A 27,906-nucleotide genomic window follows, 5' to 3' on the forward strand; every position below is an offset into this window, starting at 1 on the left:
TCAGACAGATTCTGTCACTGCAATGATTGTCTAGGTAGGGAGAAAGATACCTGGTGCTTTCTACTCTGCTGTCTTCCCAGAATCCTCCCATCAGATGTACTAACTTTTGTGCTCTATTCACCTGGAGAGGCTCATAGCACACAACCAAAGCCATTTCATTTTCTTGTTTGATTCATTGGCCTCTTCAAGTGAGGTGCTTGGGTTTGCAGCCAGACAGATGCCTATATTCTGAGAGGCCACCTATGTATTTTAAAATTATTCTACTGGTAGGTGTTGGCTTCTAAGTTGTCCTGCGCCACTTTGCTGATTGACAGTGAGCCTGCTGATTGTTGGCAGTGTTCCTGGGTAATTGGTGATTTTGTCCAGAGATGCTGGAATTGGCTAGAGTTTATAGTGCCTCTGGGGTTTGGAAGGCATTGGCTTGTTATACTAGTGCTATTTCTAGCCTGTCCTTGGAGTTCCTCTGCCTTTCTTCTAAGCAAGTGAGATGCTAATATTTCTCTTCTATCAGTCACTGTGAAATTATCCATTTCCCCAAATGAGCGCATTTTGATTTGGATCTGTGGCATCTCATCCTAGCTCCATGCCAGGCCACAAAATAGGGCCTGGTTGAGTCTTGTCTTTGCTTTCTTTCTTTTTCTTTATAGTATGTTAGAGCTGTTCAAACAGACAGCTCTCTTTGACCTGATTCTTTGGAGACAATTTATTTGTGCTCTGCTAGAGGCTCTCTGTCTCCTTCCTGTTTTTAATATTATTTAAATGTCATTCACTTGGTTTTATAATTAACCCTTCCCTTTGCTTCTCTGAGGCAGACGTCTGAGCTACCACGTAATTGTGTCTTCCTGTAGTTGGCTTGTTCTTCTCTGCACCTGCTTTACCTCAGTGTCAGGGACAGGTTTTAGTCTTGGAGAAGTTCCCATATCCATTATTCATTCTACTCTTCTACGTGCAACACAATTTGCTGCTACTCTCTCCTTGAATTCAAAGCAGTTTAGGAAAAAATCTGGGGAAGTCCTCATTATGTGGGGTACATTGATGTTAGGGACAGCTCTGCAAACAAGGTTCCTTATGGGGTGAGGGAGACCCGTGTGAGGTGGCAGTATTCTTAGGTGGATGGCACGAAACTCTTCCCATTTGAGAAATAGATCAGCTGCTTCTGCCTCTGGGAATTCACTTGGGACTCAGGGAACCATCAGGGTGCCTATTCCTGGTTCAGCTTCCCAGAACCTGCACGCTATCTTATATCCCACATGCATCTGCATACAGAAGGCAGAACTTCTATGCACTGTTGCCATACTTGATGTGCAAGACTCCCCAAGGGAAGGTTAGGCCAAAGCTAAGTGTGAGACTGACTGGTGCCTCTAATAGAGTCAAAAGAGGCAGCAGTTGCAGCCAATTTGTAGTTCCTGAAAAAGAGCCCAGAAACAAAATTTTCAAAGTGCCTGGTAGACTTTCCAATGAAGAAACAAGTGTGTATGGAGTACCCACTTCCCTACAACTTAACCATATTGCATTTATAATATAATACCTCAAATATCTCACTGACATAGCTTCTCTATTTTTCACTCAATGTAGGTTAAGAGGATTTGGAGCCAGGTATCTGGAGCCTCATTTAATAGAGTTAGCAAAGATTAGGAGTCTAATCCAGGATACCTAAGGATTTCCTAGACTATTGTTGGTACTTAAGTGTATTGGTGGCTTTGATTGTGAACTTTGATGATTATTCTGAAGGCTGCCACAGTGTCGTCTTGAAGGCTACTCGGGATTCATTTTTAATTTGCATTCCTGCCCAAGAGTCCGTGGCTCTCTGTTGATTGAGTATATTTGGCTCCTTTTCTTGAACCCATCAAAGAGGAACCATCTTTGCATGTTTGGCCGTGTACTCCATCCTGTGTATACCGTGATGTACATTTTAGCTAGTCACTTAACACTGAGGTTATAGAAAGTTGGAATGGATGTTTGTGGGGTCATGCTAGTGTTGGTAGAAAGAAAAACATTGACCTCTTGTTTGTTTTTAATTGGTAAAACATACATAACATAAAATTTAACCATTTTTTTTTTAAAGATTTTATTTATTTATTTGAGAGAGAGTGAGAGAGATTGCCCGAGAGGGGGTAGGGTCAGAGGGAGAAGCAGACTCCCCACTGAGCAGGGAGCCCGATGTGGGACTCGATCCTGGGACTCCAAGATCATGACCTGAGCCAAAGGCAGTCACTTGACCGACTGAGCCACCCAGGCGCCCCAAATTTAACCATTTTTAAATGTACAGTTCAGTGGCATTAAGTATATTCACATCATTGTTGTAAATATTTCCACCTTCCGTCTCCAGAATTTTTTCATCTTCCGAAACTGAAACTCTCTGTACCCAATAAACAATAACTCTACATTTCTCCTTCCCCGTGCTCCTGGCCACCACCATTCTACTTTCTATCTCTGTGAATTGACTACTCTAGTCATATAAGTTGAATCATTCAGTATTTGTCTTTTTGTGACTGACTTTTTCTACTTCGCATACTGTCTTCATGATTCATCCATGTTGTAGCATGTGTCAGAATTTCCTTCCTTTTTCAGCCTGAATATTATTCCATTGTTTGTATACACTGCATTTTGTTTATTGGATATTGGGTTGCTTCTACCTTTTGACTATTGTGAATAATGCTGCTATGAGCATGGGTGTATAAATACTTGTTCAAGTCCTTCCTTTTCACCTCTTGTTTTTTGAGAGTGTGGAGGTTAAAGTGTCCCAGGTCAGTGGGGTGAAATCCTCATGTTCTTTTTTTTTTAAATCCTCATATTCTTATGAGAGAGATGCACTTGAACTTACAGGATTTTTTTCATTGGCCACTTTGATGTATGAGGGCCTGATCAGTGGAGTTCTGACTAAAGTTATGGTTTGGATTGCAAATATAGGTGTTGACCCTAGATAGCTAGCTCCCCCACCGTCAACAAATGTTTCTTTAATTTAAATTTAGGAGGAACCAGTACAGTTGTACAGACCTTGGCAGGGGGAGTTCATGGACCTTCTTCCCAATATGTTGCCCTTAATGCAGTTTAGCTCCAACTAGCTATGTGGCTTTGAGTAACTTATTTAACCTTTCTGAGTTTCAATTTGGTCATCTGTAAATTGGGACCAATAATACCTTCTTCATTGGATAGTTAAGGGGATTTGATGAGAATAATGTACTTTAAGTGCTTTACATAATGCTTAGCATCTAGCAGGCACTTAATATATGTTACCTCCCGGGGCGCCTGGGTGGCTCAGTTGGTTAAGCGTCTGCCTTCAGCTCAGGTCATGATCCTAGGGTCCTGGGGTCGAGCCCCGTGTCGGGCTCCCTGCTCCGCGGGAAGCCTGCTTCTCCTTTTCCCACTCCCCCGCTTGTGTTCCCTCTCTCGCTGTCTCTCTCTCTCTCTGTCAAATAAATAAAATCTTTAAAAAGATATATATGTTACCTCCCTTGCCACTTATGGCCACTGTGTTTCTCCCTTTGAAAAGAGACGAGTGTAGTTTGGGGCAGGTGACTTCTGTAGTTAAGTCTCTTTTTAAGGTGTCACATAGAGGGCAGTAGAAAAGAGGAAGGTTTGAGATACTTTGTGCGAGCTTCTGGCACAGTTATTAGCTTGTAGTTGTCAGTCAGCAAGAAGATATGATACATTCCTTTATATGGTATGTCTGTCTGGCATTGGCGTTTTGGGGCAGCGCATTCCTGGGGCTATGGAGGATGGAAGCTGATGAGAATTGTCTGTTAAGGCCTGGAAGGTTTCAACTACGAAGATTGTCTGCATCTAAAAGGATACTCTCTGCAATAAGCTCTGCCATTCTGTTTTGTGGGGATGAGCAGCCATTGCTCACCAAATGGGCAACACTATTTACACAGTGTTGAGTTACTATAACATAGGCCCTTCTTCTTTGGAAATATCTCAGACTAAGCATCAAGTCTTTGGTAAGGAGGGGCTTATATTAGCCTCTTCTCCCCTTATAAAAACTATTTAAAAATTGGAGGGGCTCCTGGGTGGCTCATCAGTTAAGCGTCTGACTCTTGGTTTCCGCTCAGGTCATGATCTCAGGGTAGTGCGATTGAGCCTCCAGTTGTCAGGCTCCACGCTCAGCGGGGAGTCTGCTTGTCCCTCTCCCTCTGCTCTCCCCCCAACTCTCTCTCTCTCCCTCTATCTCTAAAATAAAAAAATCTTCAAAAAAGTTGGAAACATGGTAAACCAAAAGGTTATATTTAAAAAAAAGGACAGGGCGCCTGGGTGGCTCAGTTGGTTAAGCGACTGCCTTCGGCTCAGGTCATGATCCTGGAGCCCCGGGATCGAGTCCCGTATCAGGCTCCCTGCTCAGCAGGGAGTCTGCTTCTCCCTCTGACCCTCCCCCCTCTCATGCTCTCTGTCTCTCATTCTCTCTCAAATAAATAAATAAAAAATCTAAAAAAAAAATAAAAAAAAAAATAAAAAGAAAGGACATCCTGCTCCCCTTATCTCCACAATGACTACAACATGTACTTGATACCAAACTCTTACAGACATATGACTAGTTAACAATGTTATGTTTATACAACCAACCTCTTATCTTTTATAGTTATCTTAACTCTTCTCTCTATGTACTGCTACTTCTGTGACTATCTGTGGAACAGTTTGGCTGGTCATGTGCCCAGATGACACCAAGTGGTGTCAGATTTCTAAAAATGTGTGTGTGTGTGTGTGTGTGTGTGTGTGCACGCGCGAATGTGGAGAGTGGTGAGCCAGGAGCCAGCCAGGATGAGCTCTGTGCTACTTATGCGTTGGCACTGAGATCCTGAGTGCCAGTTCTCTAGTGTCCTTGACCTGCCCCTGTCTGATAAGAAGCTGTTCTCTTCTTTGGCCGGCAGTTAAATCCTATGCATAGCTCTATACCATAACAGCTTATGAATAAGCTTGGCTATTAATTATTTATACCAGTGTTTTTTGTCTTGTTTTGTTTCAGTTCTGATTTTGCGTAAAGAAAGGGGATCTTGCCTCCCTTTATTTTATTTTTTTTTAAGATTTATTTATTTTAGAGAGAGAGAGGGCGAGTGAGAGCATGTGCGTGTGCACGAGCAGGGGGAGGGGCAAAGGGAGAGGGAGAGAGAATCTCCAGCAGACTCCCTGCTGAGTGGGGAGGCTGACACTGGCTTGATCTCACGATCCTGAGATCATGACCTGAGCTGAAATCAAGAGTTGGACACTTAACTGAGCCACCCACGTGCCCTTGGCTCCCTTTAAAGTCCAGATCCAATCACATTCCATGTTCAGATCTTAGTTTTAAAGAGGACAAAGCTGAGCGAGGGGGATAGGAACAGTTTTAGTTGACAGTTACATGCTGTTTCTCTCCTTCCCTCCCTCCCTCACTCCCTCCCTCCCACCCATCCTCCCTCCCTCCTCCCTCTCTTTCCCTCCCTCCCTCCCCCTTTCTCTCTTTCTTTCTTTCTCTCTCTCTTTCTTTCTTTCTTTCTTCTAAGATACTACAAAGGAGGCAGAAACAGAGAAAAGGGGAAAAAGGTGTGTGATAGGTGAGCTGTAGAGAAGAACAACGAGAGCAGATACAGAGGCCCTGCTGAGGCAGTTGATGCTGAGAGAAGCTACTTGGGAGTCTTTCCCAAGTTGCGAATGGGCAGTAGAAAGGTAATAATGAGGTATTAAGCACCTGTACTCTTTTTTTTTTTTTTAAGATTTTTTATTTATTTATTTGACAGAGACAGAGAGAGAGGGAACACAAGCACGGGGAGTGGGAGAGGGAGAAGCAGACTCCCCACTGAGCAGAGAGCCCGATGTGGGGCTCGATCCCAGGACCCTGGGATCATGACCTGAGCCGAAGGCAGACGCTTAACGGCTGAGCCACCCAGGCGCCCCATGCACCTGTACTCTTAATAAGTAGCTCAGGACCAAGAGAAAGAGTGGACCAGATTCATGAAAATAACCTGGAATAGCCATTAGGTGGAGAAAGTTATAAACCAGAGTCAAGAGAAGTGTTGGGAACAGTGTAGTCAGCAAATCTAAGCACACCATTTATAGGTAAGCTTCCCTCCCTTTAACATTTAACTCCATCTGGCACCTTTATTTAATCTTAGTGGAATGGCAAAAGAATGCTAAACAGGAGACCAGGTTCTAGTCTCAGCTTAGTCACTAGGTACTTGGGGTGGTGGGGGGAAGAAGTGTTTTCTAATCCAAAAATGAAGGAACTGGATTATATGATCTCTAAAGTCCTTTCTAGTTCCAAAAATCAGCTATGCTGAAGCCTCACAGACTTAGAACTTCCAATACATCAGGTCAAAGGACAGCAGACCATGTGTGTGTAGTGATGTAGAGGACACCGAACAGTTGACAGAATGAGTGCAAAGTCAGGGTGATGATGAAGGATTTTCAAAAAGCACTATTCCATGGGATGTTGGGGCATTCCCTCTTGAGGAGGAATTGTGGTCCCTGATGTCAGAGGCTTGTGGGAGCCAATTTTGAGGTTGCTTTGTTCATTTTCTCTGCCTATTAAATTTCCTCTAGAGAATGACCACTTCCAGGTGAGAAAACTCTGGCCTTTTTTGGAGGTTGGGGTGGGGGGCGGAGTAGAGGTCTGCCTGAATTATCAGGGGTAGAATGCAGGTTCTCCCTGGCATTGACTCTCAGAGTATTGCAGTGCTGAATTCTCCTTCTCAAAACTGTTTGGCTTCACTGATGTCTGTGGTAGTTGGGACACAGGTTGCTTCTTGGCCTGTGCCGGACTTGCTCTCTTCCTCCCCTTATATTTATCACTTTGTCATCCCTGACTCTGAATCCCAGAGATCAAAACTAGCTGTAGTCCAGCAGAGGAGCAATAAATCATCGCTCCCACTTCCTTTTCTCCAGGTTTTCTGCTCCTTAATTACCACATAACCACTGCTGAGGTTGCATCTTTGTGCTGCGTGTGCTAGGGACAGAAGCCCTCATTGATTGGACGTGTGCAAAAGCTGCTTTGTCTCTCTCCAGCCATTATGTTTTGCTGTTCTACCCAGCACCACGTGCTCTTACCCATCCTTTTCTCTTGTCTCCTGTGAGTTTTTAGAGTCTGATTGTCAGGTGATTTACCCATTAACAGGGCTTGCTAAGCTCTGGGGGTAGTGGGTAGAGTGGGCAGCCCTTAAATAACTCGGCAAGATGATCTTATTAAAGAGAGAGGTTTGGGCTGGGTTAGTCATTTTTATATGGATGTTAGCTAGTCCCCTTTATTCTCTGAGCTCCTGGTAGGAGTTAAGCAGGTCGTGTGATCAAGAATGGGCTCCTATGGAGCTTTTTTTGGGGTCTAGTCCAACAGTTTGCTTGTTAACAGATAACATCAAAAGGGCCAGCTGCCTGTCATTTGCCTTTCCATTATGAAACCTCAGAGAACTTGAGTCAGTGCAAGGGTGAAGAGTTCATAAATGAGGGTGCCTATGACCTTCATCTCTAGCAAGGCTTTTTTACCATTTGAGGGGAAGATTCAGGCTTTAGAAATAGAACGTAGACAGGCCCTTGTACTTTTCCTTGCCTGCTGTTTCTTTACTATACCTGTGATTTCAGAGGTTGAGAGTAAGGAGTGTTGTGTGGCAGGCAGCAAGTATCTGGAGAGTCTTACTCCTACTCATCATTCCCTGCTGTTTCAAATCAAAGCTCACATCTCTTCTCGAAGGGTAGTAAACTTCACACAAAGCTCAGACAAATGGACTTCTTTGCCGGCAAAGAAGCAGATATGGTCTTAGAAAAGGAGAGGTCAAGTCTTTTTTTGTGTCCGTGGGAGTAGAGAAGGTTTAGGGGGAGAAGACAGAAGGACCACCAATTGGTTGCAGCTGCTGAACCCCTTCTTCATAGTTTCCCATCAAGTAGGGGAGGTAGGTACAGCGGCAGTAGTCATGATGGGCACAGAAGTAGGATTTACTTCATGGGTGTGGGTGAAAGAGAACAGGCAACTGATGATTTCTTTTATGCTTAATATTTATTTGCAAAAATGTCTTTATACCTACAGTGTTAAGCTAGGTATTTGGCAGTCAGTCTTTTAACTGAGGTTGCCTGGGTTTTAATCCTCATTAAGCATATCAGGGAGAAAGGGGACCTTTTTGGTAAATGTTGTCATGGTTGAGAGAGGAAAGGGTAAGCTGTACTTTTGTTTGAACAGTTAGGGGCTTTTTTTTCTCTTCCTGAGCTCTCTTCCCATCTGGAGCTGAAGTGCAGTATAGTTGGCCCATCTGGTGACCAGTTAGAATTGAAAGGTGCGGGCGCCTGGGTGGCTCAGTTGGTTAAGCAACTGCCTTCGGCTCAGGTCATGATCCTGGAGTCCCGGGATCGAGTCCCGCATCGGACTCCCTGCTCAGCGGGGAGTCTGCTTCTCCCTCTGATCCTCCCCCTCTCATGCTCTCTGTCTCCCATTCTCTCTCTCAGATAAATAAATAAAAAATCTTAAAAAAAAAAAAAAAAAAAAAAGAATTGAAAGGTGCCCCTCTTAGCTATGATGTTTGAAACAAATGCAAAGCTAAAACATTGTGAAATGACATGCCATTAGCCTAGGATGAGAGGGGGATCCTCATTTTGATCTATAAATTGAACAAATTTGGTGGGGAAATCACTGTGTGGGAGTAAATTTGGAATACAAGAGGTCCTTTTTCTTTTTTTTTTTTAAGATTTTATTTATTTATTTGACAGGGAGAGACACAGCGAGAGAGGGAACACAAGCAGGGGGAGTGGGAGAGGGAGAAGCAGGCTTCCCGCGGAGCAGGGAGCCCGATGCGGGGCTCGATCCCAGGACCCTGGGATCATGACCTGAGCCGAAGGCAGACGCTTAACAACTGAGCCACCCAGGCGCCCCCCCCCCCTTTTAAAACATTTGTTTGTTTATTTTAGAGAGGGGGGGAGAGAGCAGAGGGAGAGAATCTCAAGCACACTCCTCACTGAGCACAGAGCTGGATGCATCAGATCATGACCAGAGCCAAAACCAAGAATCAGAAGCTTAACTGTCTGAGCCACCCAGGAGCCCCTAAGATGTCCTTTTGTAGTCAGATTTCCAAGTTTAATTGCTATTAAAGAAGTGGCACAAAGAGGTCAAACTGTGGGTCTCCCTTGCAGCAGCTGGAGTCATGGCAGGACAGATGTTTAGAAAGTTTCTTCCCCTCTTTTGCCAACTTTTAGTGGAAAGGAGAGCTGCCAAAACTGTAACCAGAGGAGGCATTATGCTTCCAGAAAAATCTCAAGGAACTGTATTGCAAGCAACAGTAGTAGCTGTTAGATTGGGCTCTAAAGGAAAGGGTAGAGAAATTCAACCAGTTAGTATGAAAGTTCAAGATCAAGTTCTTCTCTCAGAATATGGAAGCACCAAAGTAGTTCTAGATGATAAGGATTATTTCTTATTTAGAGATGGTGACATTCTCGGAAAGTATGTAGACTGAAAGAAATCATTATTGAAATGGCATTAAGTGAAGCTGCCCATTCCAGTGAAGTTGTGTAATCTTTCATCATGTAATTTTTGTGTCTCTCTTTTATGATAAACTAATAGTATATAAAAAAAAAGTGGTACAAAGAAGTAGATTTTTAAAAACCTTCTAAGAGCAGATAAACAGATATGTGCTTGGGAAAGTCACTGCTTGCTTTAGATATATCTACCTTACGTGCTTTTAAAAAATTCTTGGTAGCTGTGACTTTCTTGTTCTAGCCCTATTTGGATTTCTTAAATCTATTTTCATTGTTTGATTCTTTATTAATTATTCTTTGAATACCTTGTTGATGTCTTTTTTTTTTTTTTAAAGCCTTGATAAATTTGCTGAAGTTCCTTATGTCAAATGAGACTGTACTTCTGGCCAAACACAACATTTTTACATTAGCCCTTATGGTGAGTAACAAAAAAAATATTTCTTAAGGGGAGTGGGAGGTACAGGCTTCTAGTTGTGGAAAGAATAAGTCATGGGGATAAAAGGTACAGCATAGGGAGTATAGTCAGTGGTGTTGTAATGGTGTTACATGGGGACAGACGGTAGTTCCACTTGTCGTGAGCATAGCATGATGTATAGACTTGTTGAGTCACTATGTTATACACCTGAAACTAATGTAATGTGTGTCAATTGTACTTCAATTAAAAACATTTTTTCCCCCTTTTTCTGAAGCCATACCCTAAGATAGATAGGCCAGGTTGAAACAGGAGCTAGTATTCTGGGGACTAAGGCGTAGGGGGAGTCAGGCCTTTATTTTCCTTTTGGATTTGAATCTCTAGACTGGTGCTTCCCACTCTTCCTCTCTCACCTATGTCTTTGGCAAACTTGAGACTCTTTCTCTTTCATGAGAGTGTATTGTTTGGTAGGGACAGGTATGGGTCAGATCTCTGTGAGCCTTGGTCCCCGGTGAGAGACTGAACTACTAGGCTACTATAGTCTCTATGTTGGTACAGAGCAAAGCCTCTGGAGGTGTCCCAGCCAGATGAATGGTTCCATCATGGCTGCACTTGGTTTCAGAGGGACATTATAGATGCCTATTTATCTGACTGGTTACTTGGGGTAGAAGGAGGACATTGTGCGTTTTGACTGTCTTCTCAGGTTGTTACCCAGTGTGTTCATAAATGTTTAACATTTGAGGGGAAAAAGCCCTGATTTGTAGCATTTGTGGATTTCTATGGTACAACTATTCCCATCATGGCCAATTTCAAGCTGACAATGTGACATTGTTGAATGTAGAGCTGGGGAGATGAGCAATAACACACCATTATATGATATTCCTACCACACAGGTATAAGAAGTGTAAATTAATCTCAAGAACATAAATAATACTAAAAGATAGAAAGTAATTAGGAAGTTGTAAGTTTGAGTATTACCTTCATTTTAATGTAATTTATTGAATTGTAAGTTTATATGTCAATTTGTAATAATGGCTTTTTTGTTAAACAACCAGCTCACAAAATTCCTGAAAATTTTAACAGTCGGCTCTTACAAGCCAATAAGAACAGGCTACAGCATACTACTGACAATACCCTTCTGGTCTTCATAGCATGATGCCTGTGTATGGGCTTTTGCTTCTTTTTTATTTATTTATTTATTTTTGAAAATTTTTTAAAGATTTTATTTATTTATTTGACAGAGATACAGCGAGAGAGGGAACACAAGCAGGGGGAGTGGGAGAGGGAGAAGCAGGCTTCCTGCTGAGCAGGGAGCCCGATGCGGGGCTTGATCCCAGGACCCTGGGATCATGACCTGAGCCGAAGGCAGACGCTTAACCAACTGAGCCACCCAGGCACCCCTTTTGCTTCTTTTTTAGATTGTGAACCTATTTAATATGTTTATCACATATGGCGACACATTCCTGCCCACTCCCAGCAGCTATGATGAACTCTACTATGAGATTATCCGCATGCACCAGAGCTTTGACAACCTCTACTCTATGGGTAAGCTGTCTTTTCTTTTTACTCCCCTCCCCGCCATCAGCTGCAATTTTTGGCATGTAAGAGGAAAAGACTACAAAAGATTCTCTGCTAGTTGCTTGGTTCCCTGCTTGGCACAGAAATCTAGAAGTCTCTTCTCAGGCAATAGGAAGTTATATGTGGAGTTCTTTGATTTTGGGAACTCAAAATTCATCTCAGGACAAAGCTGGTTAGCAGCCCTATAGCCCTTATGTTTGTGAGAGAGAGAGAAAGTAGGTAGGCTTGTGGATTTAGTGACTGCCAGTGAGATGGGAGTGAAAGAGTGGGTGGAAATTGACAGCGGCAAATAGAAGAGCTTGGATCCCAAAAGAACATTGTGTGATTTGAGAAGGTACAGGATTTTAAAGAGTTTTAATGTACCTATGTATTTTTAGCATAACCTACAAGAAGAAGTGGGCAGTAGATAAAAATCTCTCTTGCCATCCTTTTGGTGATTGGCTCAGTGAAAATTTACTTTGTGGCCATAGTAAATATAACTTATTTCTGAAAGAGGACATGTATTTCTGTAAATTTGAGTGAAGAGTCTACAAACCTACCTGGAATTTGAAAGGTCAGGAAAGGTTTCTGTAGATTCCACAGAAACAGAAAGCCCCTCACTAAAGCTTTAAAAAAAAACAAACAAACCCTCACTTACTAGCTTTATTGAGGTATAATTGATATATAATAAACTGCACTTGTTTAAAGTATGCAATTTTTGATAAGTTTTGACATACATCTATATATACGAAGCTTTCACTACACTCAAGATAATGAACATATCCGTCACCTGCCAAAAGTTTCCTTTATCCCTTTATGTCCCTCCTACCACCTCTAACCACCTCTGTCCCTTGCTTTCTATCTCTGGGCAACCACCAGTCTGCTTCCTGTCACTACAGATTAGTTTGCTTTATCCCTTTTGTTGGGACTATTTGTAAAAACTCTCTCCCATATCAAGTGCAAACTAGAGGGGATTTGGAACAAGTACTAGGAGAAAGCGTAGAAGCAAACAGTAGAAAAGAAGGATTGCCTAGGAGGACAAAATTTTTCTTTCTTTTTTTTTTTTTTTTAATAAAGATTTTATTTATTTATTTGACAGAGACACAGCGAGAGAGGGAACACAAGCAGGGGGAGTGGGAGAGGGAGAAGCAGGCTTCCTGCCGAGCAGGGAGCCCGATGTGGGGCTCGATCCCAGGACCCTGGGATCATGACCTGAGCCGAAGGCAGATGCTTAACAACTGAGCCACCCAGGCGCCCCGACAAAATGTTTTTCTAATAGATTTTCTTTTTTAGAGCAGTAGAGAAAAACTTTTAAGAGCCACATATAGCTTTGCTATGACATCTTAGGCAGTGGGAGTAGGGCCTTGTATTAGTAGGATGTTTTCACCTGCAAGTATCAAAAAACTCTGACTTAAACTACCTTGAACAATAGGAAAATTATTTCACTTTGCAAGAATTCTAAGGAATGACACTTCCAGAAAGATGTGATCCGATGCTCAAGGACCCGGGTGTTTTCTGTTTCTCCACTTTCTTTCTTAGTATAATAGCTTTAGCATCAGGTCAGCTCCCCTGAGAATAACAAGTTCCAGTTGTCATATCAAGACACATGGTCTTTTTTTAGGAGCTAGGAAGTCTTCCATGAGAACCCTTTAGCAGACTTCCTATTGCCAAATGTGCTCAGTGTTCTAATGTGGTTTTGTGTTCACCCAGCTTTACCAATATCCTTGTTTTCGAGAATGTAGAATTTTCCAAGGGTGAAGAGCTGCCTCAGAGGCCTTAGCATCCATTAATAGATGAATAAAGATGTCTTTCAATGAGGAAAGGAAGGAGAGTTGGAGTGGGGGAGATATTTTATAGAAGCCTGATATACCTACTCAACTGGGCCATGTGCACAGTCAAATGAGGTAAGCCCTTGTAGCTACAGCAACAAGATAAGAGAGGATATCTGGGCATGCTCAAATCTGCCAAGGCAATTAAAATGTGAACCAGGAGATCACAAATAGGAAAATGAAAAATTTCGCTAAATGAAACACAACAAAGAGCATGTTTCAGTGCTTTCCATTTTGTATAAAGTATGATGAAAAAACAGTTTTGTTTTTTAAGATTTTATTTATGTGTTTGAGAGAGAGAGTGAGAGAGAGAGAGATCACGAGCAGGGGGTAGGGTCAGAGGGAGAAGCAGACTCCCCGCTGAGCAGGGAGCCCGATGGAGGACTTGTTCCCAGGACCCTGGGATCATGACCTGAGCCGAAGGCACATGCTTAACTGACTGAGCCACCCAGAGCGCCCTAAAACATTTAGTTTTTTTTTTTTTTTTTTTTTAAAGATTTTATTTATTTATTTGAGAGAGAGAGAGAGCGAGAGAGAGCACATGAGAGGGGGGAGGGTCAGAGGGAGAAGCAGACTCCCTGCTGAGCAGGGAGCCCGATGCGGGACTCGATCCGGGGACTCCAGGATCATGACCTGAGCCGAAAGCAGTCGCTTAACCAACTGAGCCACCCAGGCGCCCAACATTTAGTTTTTGTTTTTTTTTTTTTAAAGATTTTTTATTTATTTATCTGAGAGAGAGAATGGGAGACAGAGAGCATGAGAGGGGGAGGATCAGAGGGAGAAGCAGACTCCCCGCTGAGCAGGGAGTCCGATGCGGGACTCGATCCCGGGACTCCAGGATCATGACCTGAGCCGAAGGCAGTTGCTTAACCAACTGAGCCACCCAGGCGCCCAACATTTAGTTTTTTAAGTCAAGTTTTTTAAAGGTATAATTTACATGTATGGTTTTTAATGTACAATTCTGAGTTTTGACAAATGTGTATAAAAGTGTAATTATCACAAAAAATCACGATATAAAAGAGTTTCATCATCCCAGGAATGTCTCTTGTGCTCTTGTGAGGTCAACTCCTTCACTCACCCTAAACCCTCAGCAGCCACGAATCTGTTCCCTGGTCTCAGAGTTTTTCTTTTTCCTTTTTTTCATAGTTCTGTTTTTTCAAAAAAAAACCCAAAGATGAGATTGTATAGTCTTTTGAGTCTGGCTTCTTTTACATAGTAATTTATTTGAAATTCATCCATGTTGATGCATGTATCAGTAGTTTATTCCTTTTTAAAAAAAATTTTTTTTATTTATTTGAGAGAGAGTGAGAGAGAGCACGAGCAGGGAGCCTGATGCAGGACTTGATCCCAGGAAACTGGGATCATGACCTGAGCCAAAGGCACACGCTTAAACGACTGAGCCACCCAGGCGCCCCTGTTTATTCCTTTTTATCGTGGAATAATATCCTGTTATAGGACTATGCCAGCTTAGTTTATCCATTTCTCAGTTGAAGGACATTTGGGAGGTTTCCAGTTTTTAACGATTATGAATGAAGCCCCTGTGACCATCATTGTGCAGGGTTTTATGTGAACACAGGCTTTCATTTCACCCGGTTACATACCTATGAATGGGTTTTTGGCTATCATGGTTAAGTATATGTTTCTTATAAAGAAAAACACCAGACTGTTTTCCAAAGAGAGGTACTATTTTACATTCCCTTCAGCAATATATGAGTTGTAGTCCCTCCAGCCAGTACTGGTTTGTTGGTTGGTTGGTTGGTTTTTGGCTTCTTACAGGTGTGTGGGAATATCTCATTATGGTTTTAGTTTGTATTTCCCTAATGAGTAATGATGTTGAACATCTTTCCTGTTCTTATTTGCCATCTTGTTTGGTTTTGAAGATCTTTTGCCCATTAAAAAAAATACTGCATACCCACGTTCATAGGAGCACTATTCACAATAGCCAAGAGATGAAAACAACCCAAATGTCCATTAATGGATGAATGGATATATGCAGCCTTGAAAAGGAAGGAAATCTGTTACATGCTACAGTGTGGATGAATGTTGAGAATATCATGCTAAGTGAATAAACCAGTCCACAAAAGGACAATATTGTATGGTCCCACTTACGTGAGGTACCTAAAATAGTCAAATTTGTAGATATAGAAAATGGAATGGTGGTTACCAAGGGATGGGGGGAGGGTGCAAAGGGAGTTGTTTAATAGGTATAGAGCTTCAGTTCTGCAAGATAAAAAGGTTCTGGAGATCTGTTTTGCAACAATGTAAGCATACTTAACACTTTTGAGTAATACACTTAAAAATGGCTAAGACAGTAAATTTTATGATATGTTTTTTTCTACCACACACACACAAACTAAACTCTAGACTTTATTTGGATTCTATTACTTTTTTTAAAAGATTTTATTTATTTATTTGACAGAGAGAGACACAGCAAGAGAGGGAACACAAGCAGGGGGAGTGGGAAAGGGAGAAGCAGGCTTCCCATGGAGCGGGGAGCCCGATGTGGGGCTCGATCCCAGGACCCTGGGATCATGACCTGAGCTGAAGGCGGACGCTTAACGACTGAGCCACCCAGGCGTCCCTGGATTCTATTAATTTTTCCTCTAATGTCCTTACTGTATTCCAGGATTCCATCTATTTTACTTGTAGTTCTAATATCTCTTTCGTCTCTTCTTGTCTGACAGTTTCTTAGTGTTTGTTTTTCATGACCTTGACAGTTTTCAGGAGACTCTTCCTTAATTTTGGTCTGTCTCATGATTTACTCAGGGTTGGACTGGGGTTCTGGGTTTTCAGGAAGAATGCCACAAAGTCCAAGTGGCCTTTCCATAACATTTGGATGTTATGTTATCAACATGACTTATCACTGGCAATATTAACCTTTATCACTTGCTCAGGGTACTATTTGCAAAGTTTCTCCAATGCAGAGTTGTGGTTTTTCCTCCCTTTTCATACTCTGTTCTTTGGAAGCAAGTCACTAAATACACTCAGCACTGAAGTTGGTAGTGGAGGTGGGGAGGTTAAGCTCCACTTCCTTGAGGGGAGAGTATCTACATAGATTATTTAGAGTTCTCCTCTAAGGAGAATTGGTTGTTTGTTTGTTTTTTTTGAGATGTGAGGTTTCTTTGTATATTTTGCACAGTAGTCCTTTATCAGTTACGTGTTTTGCAAATATTTTCTCCCAGATTTTAGCTTGTATTTTCATTTTCATTTTTTTTTTTTTTTTTTAAGGTTTTGTTATTTATTTGTCAGAGAGAAAGAGAGAGCACAGGAGCGGCAGGCAGAGGGAGAAGCAGGCTCCCCCCTGAGCAAGGAGCCTGATGCAGGACTTGATCCCAGGACTCTGGGATCATGACCTGAGCTGAAGGCAGATGCTTAACCCGCTGAGCCACCCAGGCATCCCTGTATTTTCATTTTCTTAACAGTGTCTATTGAAGACATTTTTGTTTGTTTTTTCTTTTCTTTTAAATTTTATTTATTTATTTGAGAGAGAGAGCATGCATGAGCTTGAGCAGGGGGAGGAGTAGAGGAGAAGGGAGAGGGAGGGGAAAGAATCTTGAGTAGACTCCGCACTGAGCATGGAGCCTGATGTGGGGCTTGATCACATGACCCTGAAATCATGACCTGAGCTGAAACCGAGAGTTGGACACTTAACGAACTGAGCCACCCAGGCACCCCATTTTATTTTTCAGTCTTTTTTTTTTTTTTCTTTAATTTTTTTATTGTTATTTTTCAGTCTTATCCACCAATTAGGGAAAGATTTTTGTTATAATCCAGCTAGCAGATTTCCATTTTTCTTGGACTCAGTTGCAAACTATCGAAGAAGTTTTTAATTTTGATAAATACAGTTTATTAATTTTTTCTTTTATGGGTTTGTGCTTTTTGTGTAGTATCTAAGAAATCTTTCTCTAACCCAAAGATAAAATGATTATCTCTCTTTTTTCTAGAAGTTTTATAGTTTTAGTACCTGACATTTAGATCTGAGATTCAGTGCAAGTTAATTTCTCTATATACTTCTGGGTTTGCATTGGGGTTCATGCCTTGAATATGCATGTCCACTTGTTTCAGCACCATTTGTTGAAAGACTTTCTCCATGGGGGTGCCTGGGTGGCTCAGTTGTTAAGTGTCTGCCTTCGGCTCAGGTCATGATCCCGGGGTCCTGGGATCGAGCCCCACGTTGGGATCCCTTCTCTGCTGGAAGCCTGCTTCTCCCTCTCCCACTCCCCCTGCTTGTGTTCCCTCTCTGGCTGTCTCTCTCTCTGTCAGACAAATAAAATCTTAAAAATAAATAAATAAATAAAGACTTTCTCCATTGAATTGATTCTGTCAAAAATCAAGAGACTTTACATATGTAAATATTCTGTGCTGTTGCTATATGTGTCTTTCCTTTCACAAATAACACTGACTTCTTGATTACTATAAAGTAAGTCTTGAAAGAGATAGTGTGAGTCCTTCAACTTTGTTCTTTTTTTTTTTTTTAAAGGATTTTAAGTGGTTTTGTTTTAGAGAGAGAGAGAGTATGAGCGGGAGGAGGGGCAGAAGGAGAAGGAGAGAAGCAGATTCCTCGCTGAGCGTGGATCCCGATGTGGAGCTTGATCTCACAATCCTGTGATCATGACCTGAGCTGAAATCAAGAGCTAGATGCCTAACTGATTGAGCCACCCAAGCACCCCAATATTTTTTTAAAGATTTTATTTTTAGGGGCACCTGGGTGGCTCAGTCGTTGGGCATCTGCCTTCGGCTTAGGTCATGATCCCAGGGTCCTGGGATCGAGCCCCGCATCGGGCTCCCTGCTCGGCGGGAGGCCTGCTTCTCCCTCTCCCACTCCCCCTGCTTATGTTCCCTCTCTCGCTGTGTCTCTCTCTGTCAAATAAATAAATAGAATCTTTAAAAAAAAAAAAAAAGATTTTATTTTTAAGTAATCTTTTATACCTAGTGTGGGACTTGAACTCACAGCCCTGAGATCAAGAGCCTCATGCTCCACTGACTGAGCCAGCCAGGTGCTCCTCAACTTTGTTCTTCTGTTTCAGAATTGTTTTGGCTATCTTAGATACTTTTTCATATAAATTTAAGTGTGTTTTTGTTAAAACCCTACTGGAATTTTGATTAAGATTTTTTTAAATTTTGATTAAGATTATGATGAATCTAGGGGCACCTGGGTGGTTCAGTTGGTTAAGTGTCTGCCTTGGGCTTGGATCATGATCTCAGGTCATGGGATTGAGCCCCGCTGGGCTCCTTGCTCAGCAGGGAGTCTGCTTCTCCCTCTTCCTCTGCCCCTCCCCCGCTTGTGCTCTCTCCCTCTGTCTTTTTCTCTCTCTCTGTCAAATAAATATCTTTTAAAAAAAAATATTATGAATCTATAGATCCTTTTGGGAAAAATTGACATCTTAGTAATACATCTTATAGCCCATGAACATTTATTGATGTCTTCTTTGATTTTTTTCATCAAACATACTGCACATATTGCACATATTTTATTAAATTTATCTCAACGCATTTCATGGAATTTGGTGCTATTGTAAATGTTATTTTTTAGAATTTCAATTTTTATTTGCTCATTGCTAATATATAGAAAGACTATTGATTTCCGAATTTGTCATCTTGCTAAACTCACTTACTAGATTTAGTAGTTTGTAATCTTTTTAGAATTGTCTATGTAAATAGCTATGTAGTTTGGGAATAAAAAGAGTTTTATTCCTTTCATTCTCATCTGTATGCCATTTAATTCTTTTTCTTGTCTTATTTCACTGGTTAGGACCTCTAGTAGTATATTAAATCAGAGTGGTGAGAATGGATATACTTGCCTTTTTTCCAATCTTAAGATAATAAGGATTCAGTACTTCATTAAGTGTGACATTAGCTATAGGTTTTTTCATAGATGCCCTCTATCAGGCTGAAGAAATTCCCTTTTGTTTCTAGTTTCCTGAGAGTTATTCTCATTAATCAATGTCAGATTCTGTTTTAAAATTTTAGCGTCGGGGTGCCTGGATGGGTCAGTCAGTTAAGCGTCTGACTCTTGATTTTGGCTCAGGTCATGATCTCAGGGTCTTGGGATCGAGACCCACTGGGCTCCCTGGCCAGTGAGGAGTCTGCTTCTCCCTCTACCTCTCCCCCCCTCCCACTCATGCTCTCTCTGTCTCTCTCAAATAAATAAATAAATAAATACATCTCTAAAAAAAATTTAGCATGGGGCACCTGGGTGGCTCAGTCAGTTGAGCATCCCACTCTTGGTTTTGGCTCAGGTCATGATCTCAGGGTTGTGAAGTCGAGCCCCGTGTTGGGCTCCGAGCTCAGTGTGGAGGTTCCTTGGGATTCTTTCCCCTCCTTCTGCCCCTACCCCCACTCACGTGCATGTTTTCTCTTTTTTATATAAAATAAATAAAATCTTAAAAATTTTAGCATTTATTGAGATGATAACATGGTTTTCCTACTATAAACTGTTGATATAGTGATTAATTTTTGAATGTTGAACCAACCCCACATGATTGTAACTTCTTTTTTTTTTTTAAAGATTTTATTTATTTATTTGAGAGAGAGCACATGAGAGGGGGGAGGGTCAGAGGGAGAAGCAGACTCCCCGCTGAGCAGGGAGCCCGATGCGGGACTCGATCCTGGGACTCCAGGATCATGACCCGAGCCGAAGGCAGCCGCCTAACCAACTGAGCCACCCAGGCGCCCCGATTGTAACTTCTTATTATTTAATTTTTTAATTTAAAAAAATATTTATTTGAAAGAGAAAGGGTGCGTGAGAGAGAGCACATGCAGTGGAGGGAGAGGGAGAAGAAGACTCCCCTGCTGAGCAGGAAGCCTGAGCAAGGCTCGATCCTAGGATCCTGAGATCATGACCTGAGCCAAAGGCAGATGTTAACTAACTGAGCCACGCAGGCACCCGTATCTTTTTTTTAAACTTAGTATCATTTTTATGTGTTGCTGGATTTGATTTGCCCATATTCATGAGGGATATTGGTCTGTAATTTTATTTTCTTATAATGTCATTTTCTGGGTTTAGTATCAGGTAATGTTGACCTCATAAAATTCTCTCATCTATTTTCTGGAAGAATTTGTTTAGAAGTGGTTTTTTTTTTTTTCCTAAATATTTGGTAGAATTTGTCAGTGAAGCGAGCTGGGCCTGGAATTTACTTTCTTGGAAGGTTTTTAACTATAAACCCAATTTCTTTAATAGATCTAAGACTATTTAAATTATCTATTTCTTCAGAGTGACTTTTGGAAGGTTGTGTCTTTCAAGGAATTTGTTTTATTTCATTAAGTTATAAGTTTTATGGGCATATAGTTGTTTGTAATACTCATTTTTTAAAAAGATTTATTTATTTGAGAGAGAGAGAATGAGAGAGAGAGAGCACATGAGAGGGGGGAGGGTCAGAGGGAGAAGCAGACTCCCTGCTGAGCAGGGAGCCTGATGGAGGACTTGAGCCTGGGACTCCAAGATCATGACCTGAGCTGAAGGCAGTCGCCGAACCAACTGAACCACCCAGGCACCACTGTAATACTCATTTTTAATGTCTGTAGAGTCTTTTCTTTCTTTCATTCCTGATTTTGATAATTTGTGTATTTTCTTTTTCTTGGTCAGTCTGGCTATATGTTTTTCAGGTTTATTGATTTTTTTTTTTTCAAAGAACTAGCTTTTGGTTTCATAGTGGTTTTTTGTTTGTTTGTTTGTTTTGTCTCTTGGTTTTTAGTTTTCTATTTCATAGATTCCTGCTCTTAATTTCCTCCTTGTTGCTTCCTTTCAGTTTTGCTAGTTTCTTAAGATGAAAGTTTAGGTCATTCATATGAGACTTTTCTTTTTTTCCTAATATAAATACTTAGTCCTATAAATTTCCCTATAAATACTACTTTAGTTGCATCTCAGACATTTTCATTTGTTGTGTTTATATTGTCATTCAAGTTCAACATACTTTCTGATTTCCCTTGTGATTTCTTCTTTGACCTTTGGATTATTTAGGACTATTTTGTTTAATTTCCAAATATTTGGGGAATTTTATTTTAATTTTTTTAAGGATTTTATTCATTTATTTGACAGAGAGCACAAGCAGGGGGAGCAGCAGAGGGAGAGGGAGGAGCATGCTCCCTGCTGAGCAGGCAGCCCAACACGGGGCTCAATCCTGGGACCCTGGGATCATGACCAAGCCCAGGGCAGAACTTAACCAACTGAGCCACCCAGGCACCCCAATTTGGGGATTTTTAAATTTTTTCAGATATCTTTCTGTTAGTAATATTTAGTTTACTTCTGTTTTGGTCAAAGGATATTCTTTATGTGATTTCAGTCCTTTGAAATTTATTGAGACTTGTTTTATGGCCCAGAATACGGTCCATCCTGGTAAACGACTCTTCTGCACTTGATTTTGCTCTTGGAGTAAACTGTTCTATAAGTGTCAGTTTGGTCAAGTTGTTTGATGTGGTCTCTGTTTTCACATATTTTTTTGTGTACTTGTTCTAAAGGGACAGAGAGGGCTGTTGCAATCTCTAACTGTAATTGTAGGTTTGTCTATTTTTTCAGTTCTTTCACTTTTTGGTTTATATATTTTGTAGTTTTGCTGTCACATATGTACACATTTAGGATTATCATATCTTGGTGAGTTAAACCTTTTATCATTGTGTAATGTCCCTCTTTATCTCTGGTAATATTCCTCGTTCTGAAGTCTGTTTGGTCTGATATTAATACAGCCATTGTGGTTTTTCTCTTTTTCCCCCTGTTTTTCAAAGATTTTATCTTTAATCTCTATACCCAGTGTGGGGCTGAAGCCCACAACTCTGAGATCAAGAGTTGCATGCTATACCAACTGAGCCAGCCAGGCACCCCTGGTTTTTCTTTTTTGATTAGTGTCTCCATGTTTACCTTATTTATTTATTTTTATTTTATTTATTTATTTATTTATTTTTAAAGATTTTATTTATTTATTTGACAGAGAGAGACACAGTGAGAGCAGGAATACAAGCAGGGGGAGTGGGAGAGGGGGAAACAGGCTTCCCACGGAGCAGGGAGCCCGAAGTGGGGCTCGATCCCAGGACCCTAGGATCATGACCTGAGCCGAAGGCAGACGCTTAACGACTGAACCACGCAGGCGCCCCTCCATATGTTTACCTTTTTCTATCCTTTTACTATTAACTTATATATATTTTTATATTTAACATGGCTCTCTCTCTCTTTTTTTTTTTTTTTAAGTAGGCTCCACACCCAGCATGCAGCCCACTATGGGGCTTGAAACTCATGACCCTGAGATCAAGACCTGAGCTGAAATCAAGAGTTGGATGCTTAACTGAGCCACCCAGGCCCTCCCAGTTTTCTATCACTTCAATAAAATATAAGAGTTTTCTACTAGATAGTGTTCTGTAATCACCAACCCTCACACTTACTTTGATGATATAGTTGTCGTATGTATTACATGTACATACATTGAAAATTCTACCAGACAATGCTATAATTTTTCCTTGTGACTATCATCCTTATTCTAAAAATTTCAGAGAGAAAAATATATTTTTTTATATTTACATAGATATTTTCCATTTCTGTTGCTCTTTTTATTCCAGAAGATTCAAATTTCCTTCTGGTATTATTTCTCTCAGTCTTAAAAATTTTCTTTAGCAGTTCCTTTAGAGCAGGCCTCCTGGTGACAAGATTTAAAAATTTTCCTTCAGGGGCGCCTGGGTGGCTCAGATGGTTAAGCGTCTGCCTTCGGCTCAGGTCATGATCCCGGGGTCCTGAGATCGAGTCCCGCATCGGGCTCCCTGCTAGGCGGGGAGCCTGCTTCTCCCTCTGCCTCTGCCTCTCTCTCTCTCTCTCTCTCTCTGACTCTCATGAATAAGTAAATAAAACATTTAAAAAAATTTTTTTTCCTTCATTTCTCAGGTATTTTGGCTGGATTTAGAATTTTGAGTTGATAGGTTCTTATCTTTAAGTATTTTGAAGATGTTATTTCCCTTTTTCTGGTCTCCATGGTTTCTGAAAATAAGTCTATGGTCATTTTAATCGTTTTTTTCCTTGTTTGTAATATGTTGTTTTTCTCTAGGTTCTTTTAGGATTTTTTCCCTTATCTTTGGCTGTTAGCAGTTTGATTATGATTTGTCTAGGCATGGTTTTTCTGTGAGTTCATCCTGTTTGGGATTTGCTGAGCTTCTTGACTCTACTAAATTTGGGAGTTTTCAGCCATTCTTTTTTAAAATTTTTTTTAAAAAATTTTAAAGATTTTATTTATTTATTTGACAGAGAGAGAGACAGTGAGAGAGGGAACACAAGCAGGGGGAGTAGGAGAGGGAGAAGCAGGTTTCCCACTGAGCAGGGATCCCGATGTGGGGCTCGATCCCAGGACCCTGGGATCATGACCTGAGCCGAAGGCAGACGCTTAACGACTAAACCACCCAGGCGCCCCTGCAAAATTTTTTCTGCTCCAAGTTCTTTCTTCTTCCTTTTCTTGGACTACAATTACACAGATGCTAGGCTTTTTGATATTGTCCCTCTCTTCCCTGAAGCATTATTTGATTTCTCCCATTTTTTTCTGTTCTTCTTATTTAGTAGTTTCTACTGTTCTATCTTTAGGTTCACTAACTCCTGTGAGAATAATTGAATAATTTTGGATTACATCTTGGACATTTTTAATGTTACGTTGTATAGACTCAGGGTTCAATTATAATCCTCTGGAGATTTGTTTGTTTGGTTTTCGGAGGCAGTCAACGCAGATGGGGTTAGACTACAAGTTCTGCCTCACCTCTGTGGGTTGTGGTTCCAATACCAGTTTAGTTTTCAGAGCCTTTTCTGTGCTGCTTTGGATCTGGTCCACGCATGTACCACTCAAGGGTTAGTTGAGGCTTGGACTGTCGTTCAAAAATCCATTCAGGGGGCGCCTGGGTGGCTCATTCTGTTAAGGGTCTGACTCCTGGTTTTGGCTCAGGTCATGATCTCCGGGTCGTGGGATCAAGCTCCACGTCAGGCTCCTCACTCAGCGTGGAGTCTGCTTCAGATTCTTTCTCCCTCCCCCCTGTCCCTCCCTGCTCTCTTTCTCCCTCTCAAATAAATAAATAAATAAAATCTTTAAAACACACACACACAAACCCCACCAAATATCCATTCAGGGGGTGCCTGGGTGGCTCAGTCGTTAAGCGTCTGTCTTCGGTTCAGGTCATGATCGCAGGGTCCTGGGATCGAGCCCCGCATCTGGCTCCCTGCTTGGCGGGAAGCCTGCTTCTCCATCTCCCACTCCTCCTGCTTGTGGTCCGTCTCTTGCTGTCTCTCTCTGTCAAAATAAATAAATAAAATCTTTAAAAAAAACCCAAACAAATATCCATTCAGTTCTTAAAGCCTTTGCTTTGCTGCTTGTATCTTTGTTCCATATTTGCTCAGCTCAGGCATGAGCCTAAGAATTGTGCAACTATTATATGCAGAATTAGGGGAACACTTCCTCCTGGTTTGTCCAGGATTCTCTTTGTGTTCTCTGACCAGCAAAAGCCCCCTTTTCTGGTTTCTGTCTACAGAAAGGTGAGGTTTCTATTGAAGTTTTAGGCATCTACCCAGCTTCTCCATCATGCATCTCTGTGAAAGCCTGAAAGAAAAATAGGAGAAAAGATAACCTGAAACTCCTTTTGTGGGTGTTTCTCTAAGTTTTGACTCCCCTCTATAATCTGTCTGCTTATACTTAATTTTTAGGGCCCCCAGGTAGTTACTCTTTGAATTCAATACAGGACTTTTAGCTATAATCAGTAAGAGAGAGAGGCTGTAGTGGTTTTACTCTGCCATGCTGGAAGTGGCAGCATACCTTCATTTTCCCCCCAGTTTTATTGAGAAATAATTGGCACACATCACTGTGAAGATTAAGGCATACAGAATGATGGTTTGATTTACATATATAGTGAAATGAGTGCCACGGTAGGTTCAGCTAACATCCATCTTTTCACATAGATACAATAAAAAGAAAAAAGGAAGAAAGGAAAAAAATTTTTTCTCCTCGTGATGAGAACTCTTAGGATTTTACTCTCTTTAATAGCTTTCCTGTATATCATACAGCAGTGTTAGCTAAATCCTCCTGTTGTAGGGTACATCCCTTTTTATCTTCTTTATTCTGTAACTGGAAGTTTGTATCTTTTGACCACCTTCCTCCATTCCCCTTCTCCCTACCCTCCGTCTCTGGTACCCCCAAATCTGATCTCTTTTTTTTATGGGTTTGTGTTTGTTTTGTTTTTAGATTACACATATAAGTAAGATCATATAGTATTTGTCTTTCTCTGTGTCACTTATTTCACTTGGAATAATGTCTTTGGGGTCCATCTGTATTGTCACAAATAGGGTTTTCTCGTGTTTTATAGCTGAATAATATTCCATTGTATATATATGCCACAACTTCTTTATTCATTCATCCATTGATAGCGACTTAGATTGTTTCCATGTCTTGGCTCTTATGAATGATGCTGCTGTGAACATGGGGTTGCAGATATCTTTTCAAATTAGTGTTTTGGTTTTCTTTGGATAAATACCTAGAAGTGGAATTGCTAGATCATATGGTCGTTTTTATTTTTAATTTTTAAAGATCCCTCATACCGTTCCCATGGTGGCTGCATTAATTTACATTCCTACCAACAGTGCATGAAGGTTCCCTTTTCTCCACATCCTATCCTTGCCAATGCTTGTTATTTCTTGTCTTTTGTTATTAGCCATTTTGACAGGTGAGGTGATATCTCATTGCGGTTTTGATTTGCATTTCCCTGATGAGTATGGTGTTGAACATCTTTTCACATGGCTATTAGCCATCTATATGTCTTCTTTGAAAAAATGTCTATTCAAAGTCTTCCACTCATTATTTAATTAGATTGTTTTTTTGGTGTTGAGTTGTAGGAATTCGTTATATATTTTATATATTTTGGATATTAATTTGCAAATGTCTTCTCCCATTCAGTAGGTTTGTTTTGTTGATGTTTTCCTTCCTTCTCTATGCAAAAGCTTTTTATTTTAATGGAATCCCAGTTGTTTATTTTTCCTTTTTCCTCCTTTGGCTGAGGAGACGGATCCAAAAAAAATACTGCTAAGATTGATGTCCGAGAGTCTGCTACCTATATTTTCTTTTAGGAGTTCTATGGTTTCAAGTTTTACATTTAGGTCTTTAATGCATTTTGAGTTTATTGTATATGGTATAAGGAAGTGGTCCAGTTTCTTTTCTTTTTTTTTTTTTGCATATAGCTATCCAGTTTTCTCAACACCATTTATTGAAGAGACTGTCTCTTCTCCATTGTATATTCTTTTTTTTTTCTTTTTTCTTTTATTTATTTATTTGATAGAGAGAGACACAGCAAGAAAGGGAACACAAGCAGGGGGAGTGGGAGAGGGAGAAGCAGGCTTCCCGCGGAGCAGGGAGCCCGATGCGGGGCTCGATCCCAGGACCCTGGGATCATGACCTGAGCCGAAGGCAGTCGCTTAACAACTGAGCCACCCAGGCGCCCCTCCATTGTATATTCTTGACTCCTTTGTCATAGATTAATATATGTGAGTTTATTTCTGGATTCTCTACTCTGTTTCATTGATCTATGTGTCTGTTTTTGTGCTAGTAACATGATGTTTTGATTACTGTAGCTTTGTAGTATAGTTTGAGATCTGGAGGCATGATACCTCCAGGTTTGTTCTTCTTTCTCAAGATTGGTTTGGGTATTCAGAGTCTTTGGTTCCATACAAATTTTATGATTATTTGCTCTATTTCTGTGAAAAATGCTATTGGTATTTGGATAGGGATTGAACTGAATCTGTAGATTGCTTTGGGTAGTATGGACATTTTAACAATATTAATTCTTCCAATCCATGAGCATGGTATATCTTTCCATTTATTTATGTCATCTTCAGTTTCTTTCACCAGTGTCTTATAGTTCTCAGAGTACAGCTCTTTCACCTCTTAAGTTTTTTCCTAGGTATTTTATTCTTTTTTTTTTTTTTTTTTTTTTAAATTTATTTTTAAAGATTTTATTTATTTATTTGAGAGAGAGAATGAGAGAGAGAGAGCATGAGAGGGGGGAGGGTCAGAGGGAGAAGCAGACTCCCTGCCGAGCAGGGAGCCCGATGCGGGACTCGATCCTGGGACTCCAGGATCATGACCTGAGCCGAAGGCAGTCGCTTAACTAACTGAGCCACCCAGGCGCCCGGTATTTTATTCTTTTTGATGCAATTATAAATGGGATTGTTTTCTTAATTTCTCTTTCTGATCATTGGGTACTAGTGAATGGAAACACAGATTTCTGTATATTAATTTTGTATCTTGCTGCTTTACTGAATTCATTTATCAGTTCTAATAGTTTTTTTGGTGGAGTCTTCAGTGTTTCTATAAATAGTATCATGTCATATGCAAATAGTGACAGCTTACTTCTTCCTCCCGATTTGGATGCCTCTTCTGTATTTTTAAATATGCTGTTAATCTCATTAATCTTAGTTCATTTTATCCAGTGTAGTGTGCATTTCAGAAGGTTTTTTCTTCCCTAGAAGTTCTGTTTGGACTTCTTTTTAATATGTCCATTTCTTTCCTCATTGTATTTGTATTTTCCTCAGTCTTTCTGAGAATATGGAGCATATTTACAGTAGTTGTTTTAATGTCCTTTTCTGCTAATTCTGCTAATTTTCCTCATGTTTGGATCTGTTTCTGTTGACTGGTTTTTCTCTTGCTTATTTGGTCGTATTTTCCTGCTTTGAATGCCTGGTAAGTTTTA

The 27,906-nt window shown here is 40.8% G+C and overlaps 1 protein-coding gene and 1 pseudogene across 4 annotated transcripts in view; both read left to right on the forward strand.

Annotated features, from left to right (window-relative positions):
- Positions 1–27,906, forward strand: part of ARMH3 (armadillo like helical domain containing 3) — a 178,824-nt gene that overhangs the window by 68,281 nt on the left and 82,637 nt on the right. For 3 of the 4 annotated variants that reach the window (XM_036086236.2, XM_078077198.1, XM_078077197.1), the window contains exons 21-22: positions 9,756–9,838; positions 11,251–11,377. The exons of the other annotated variant lie outside the window; for it this stretch is intronic. In XM_036086236.2, coding sequence (XP_035942129.1) covers positions 9,756–9,838; positions 11,251–11,377 — 210 coding nt within the window. The remainder of the gene's footprint in view (positions 1–9,755; positions 9,839–11,250; positions 11,378–27,906) is intronic. 4 annotated transcript variants of the gene reach the window in all.
- Positions 9,090–9,425, forward strand: LOC118532002 (10 kDa heat shock protein, mitochondrial pseudogene; annotated as a pseudogene).

Source organism: Halichoerus grypus, chromosome 7 (genome assembly GCF_964656455.1).
Source record: "Halichoerus grypus chromosome 7, mHalGry1.hap1.1, whole genome shotgun sequence".
NCBI classification, from domain to species: domain Eukaryota; kingdom Metazoa; phylum Chordata; class Mammalia; order Carnivora; family Phocidae; genus Halichoerus; species Halichoerus grypus.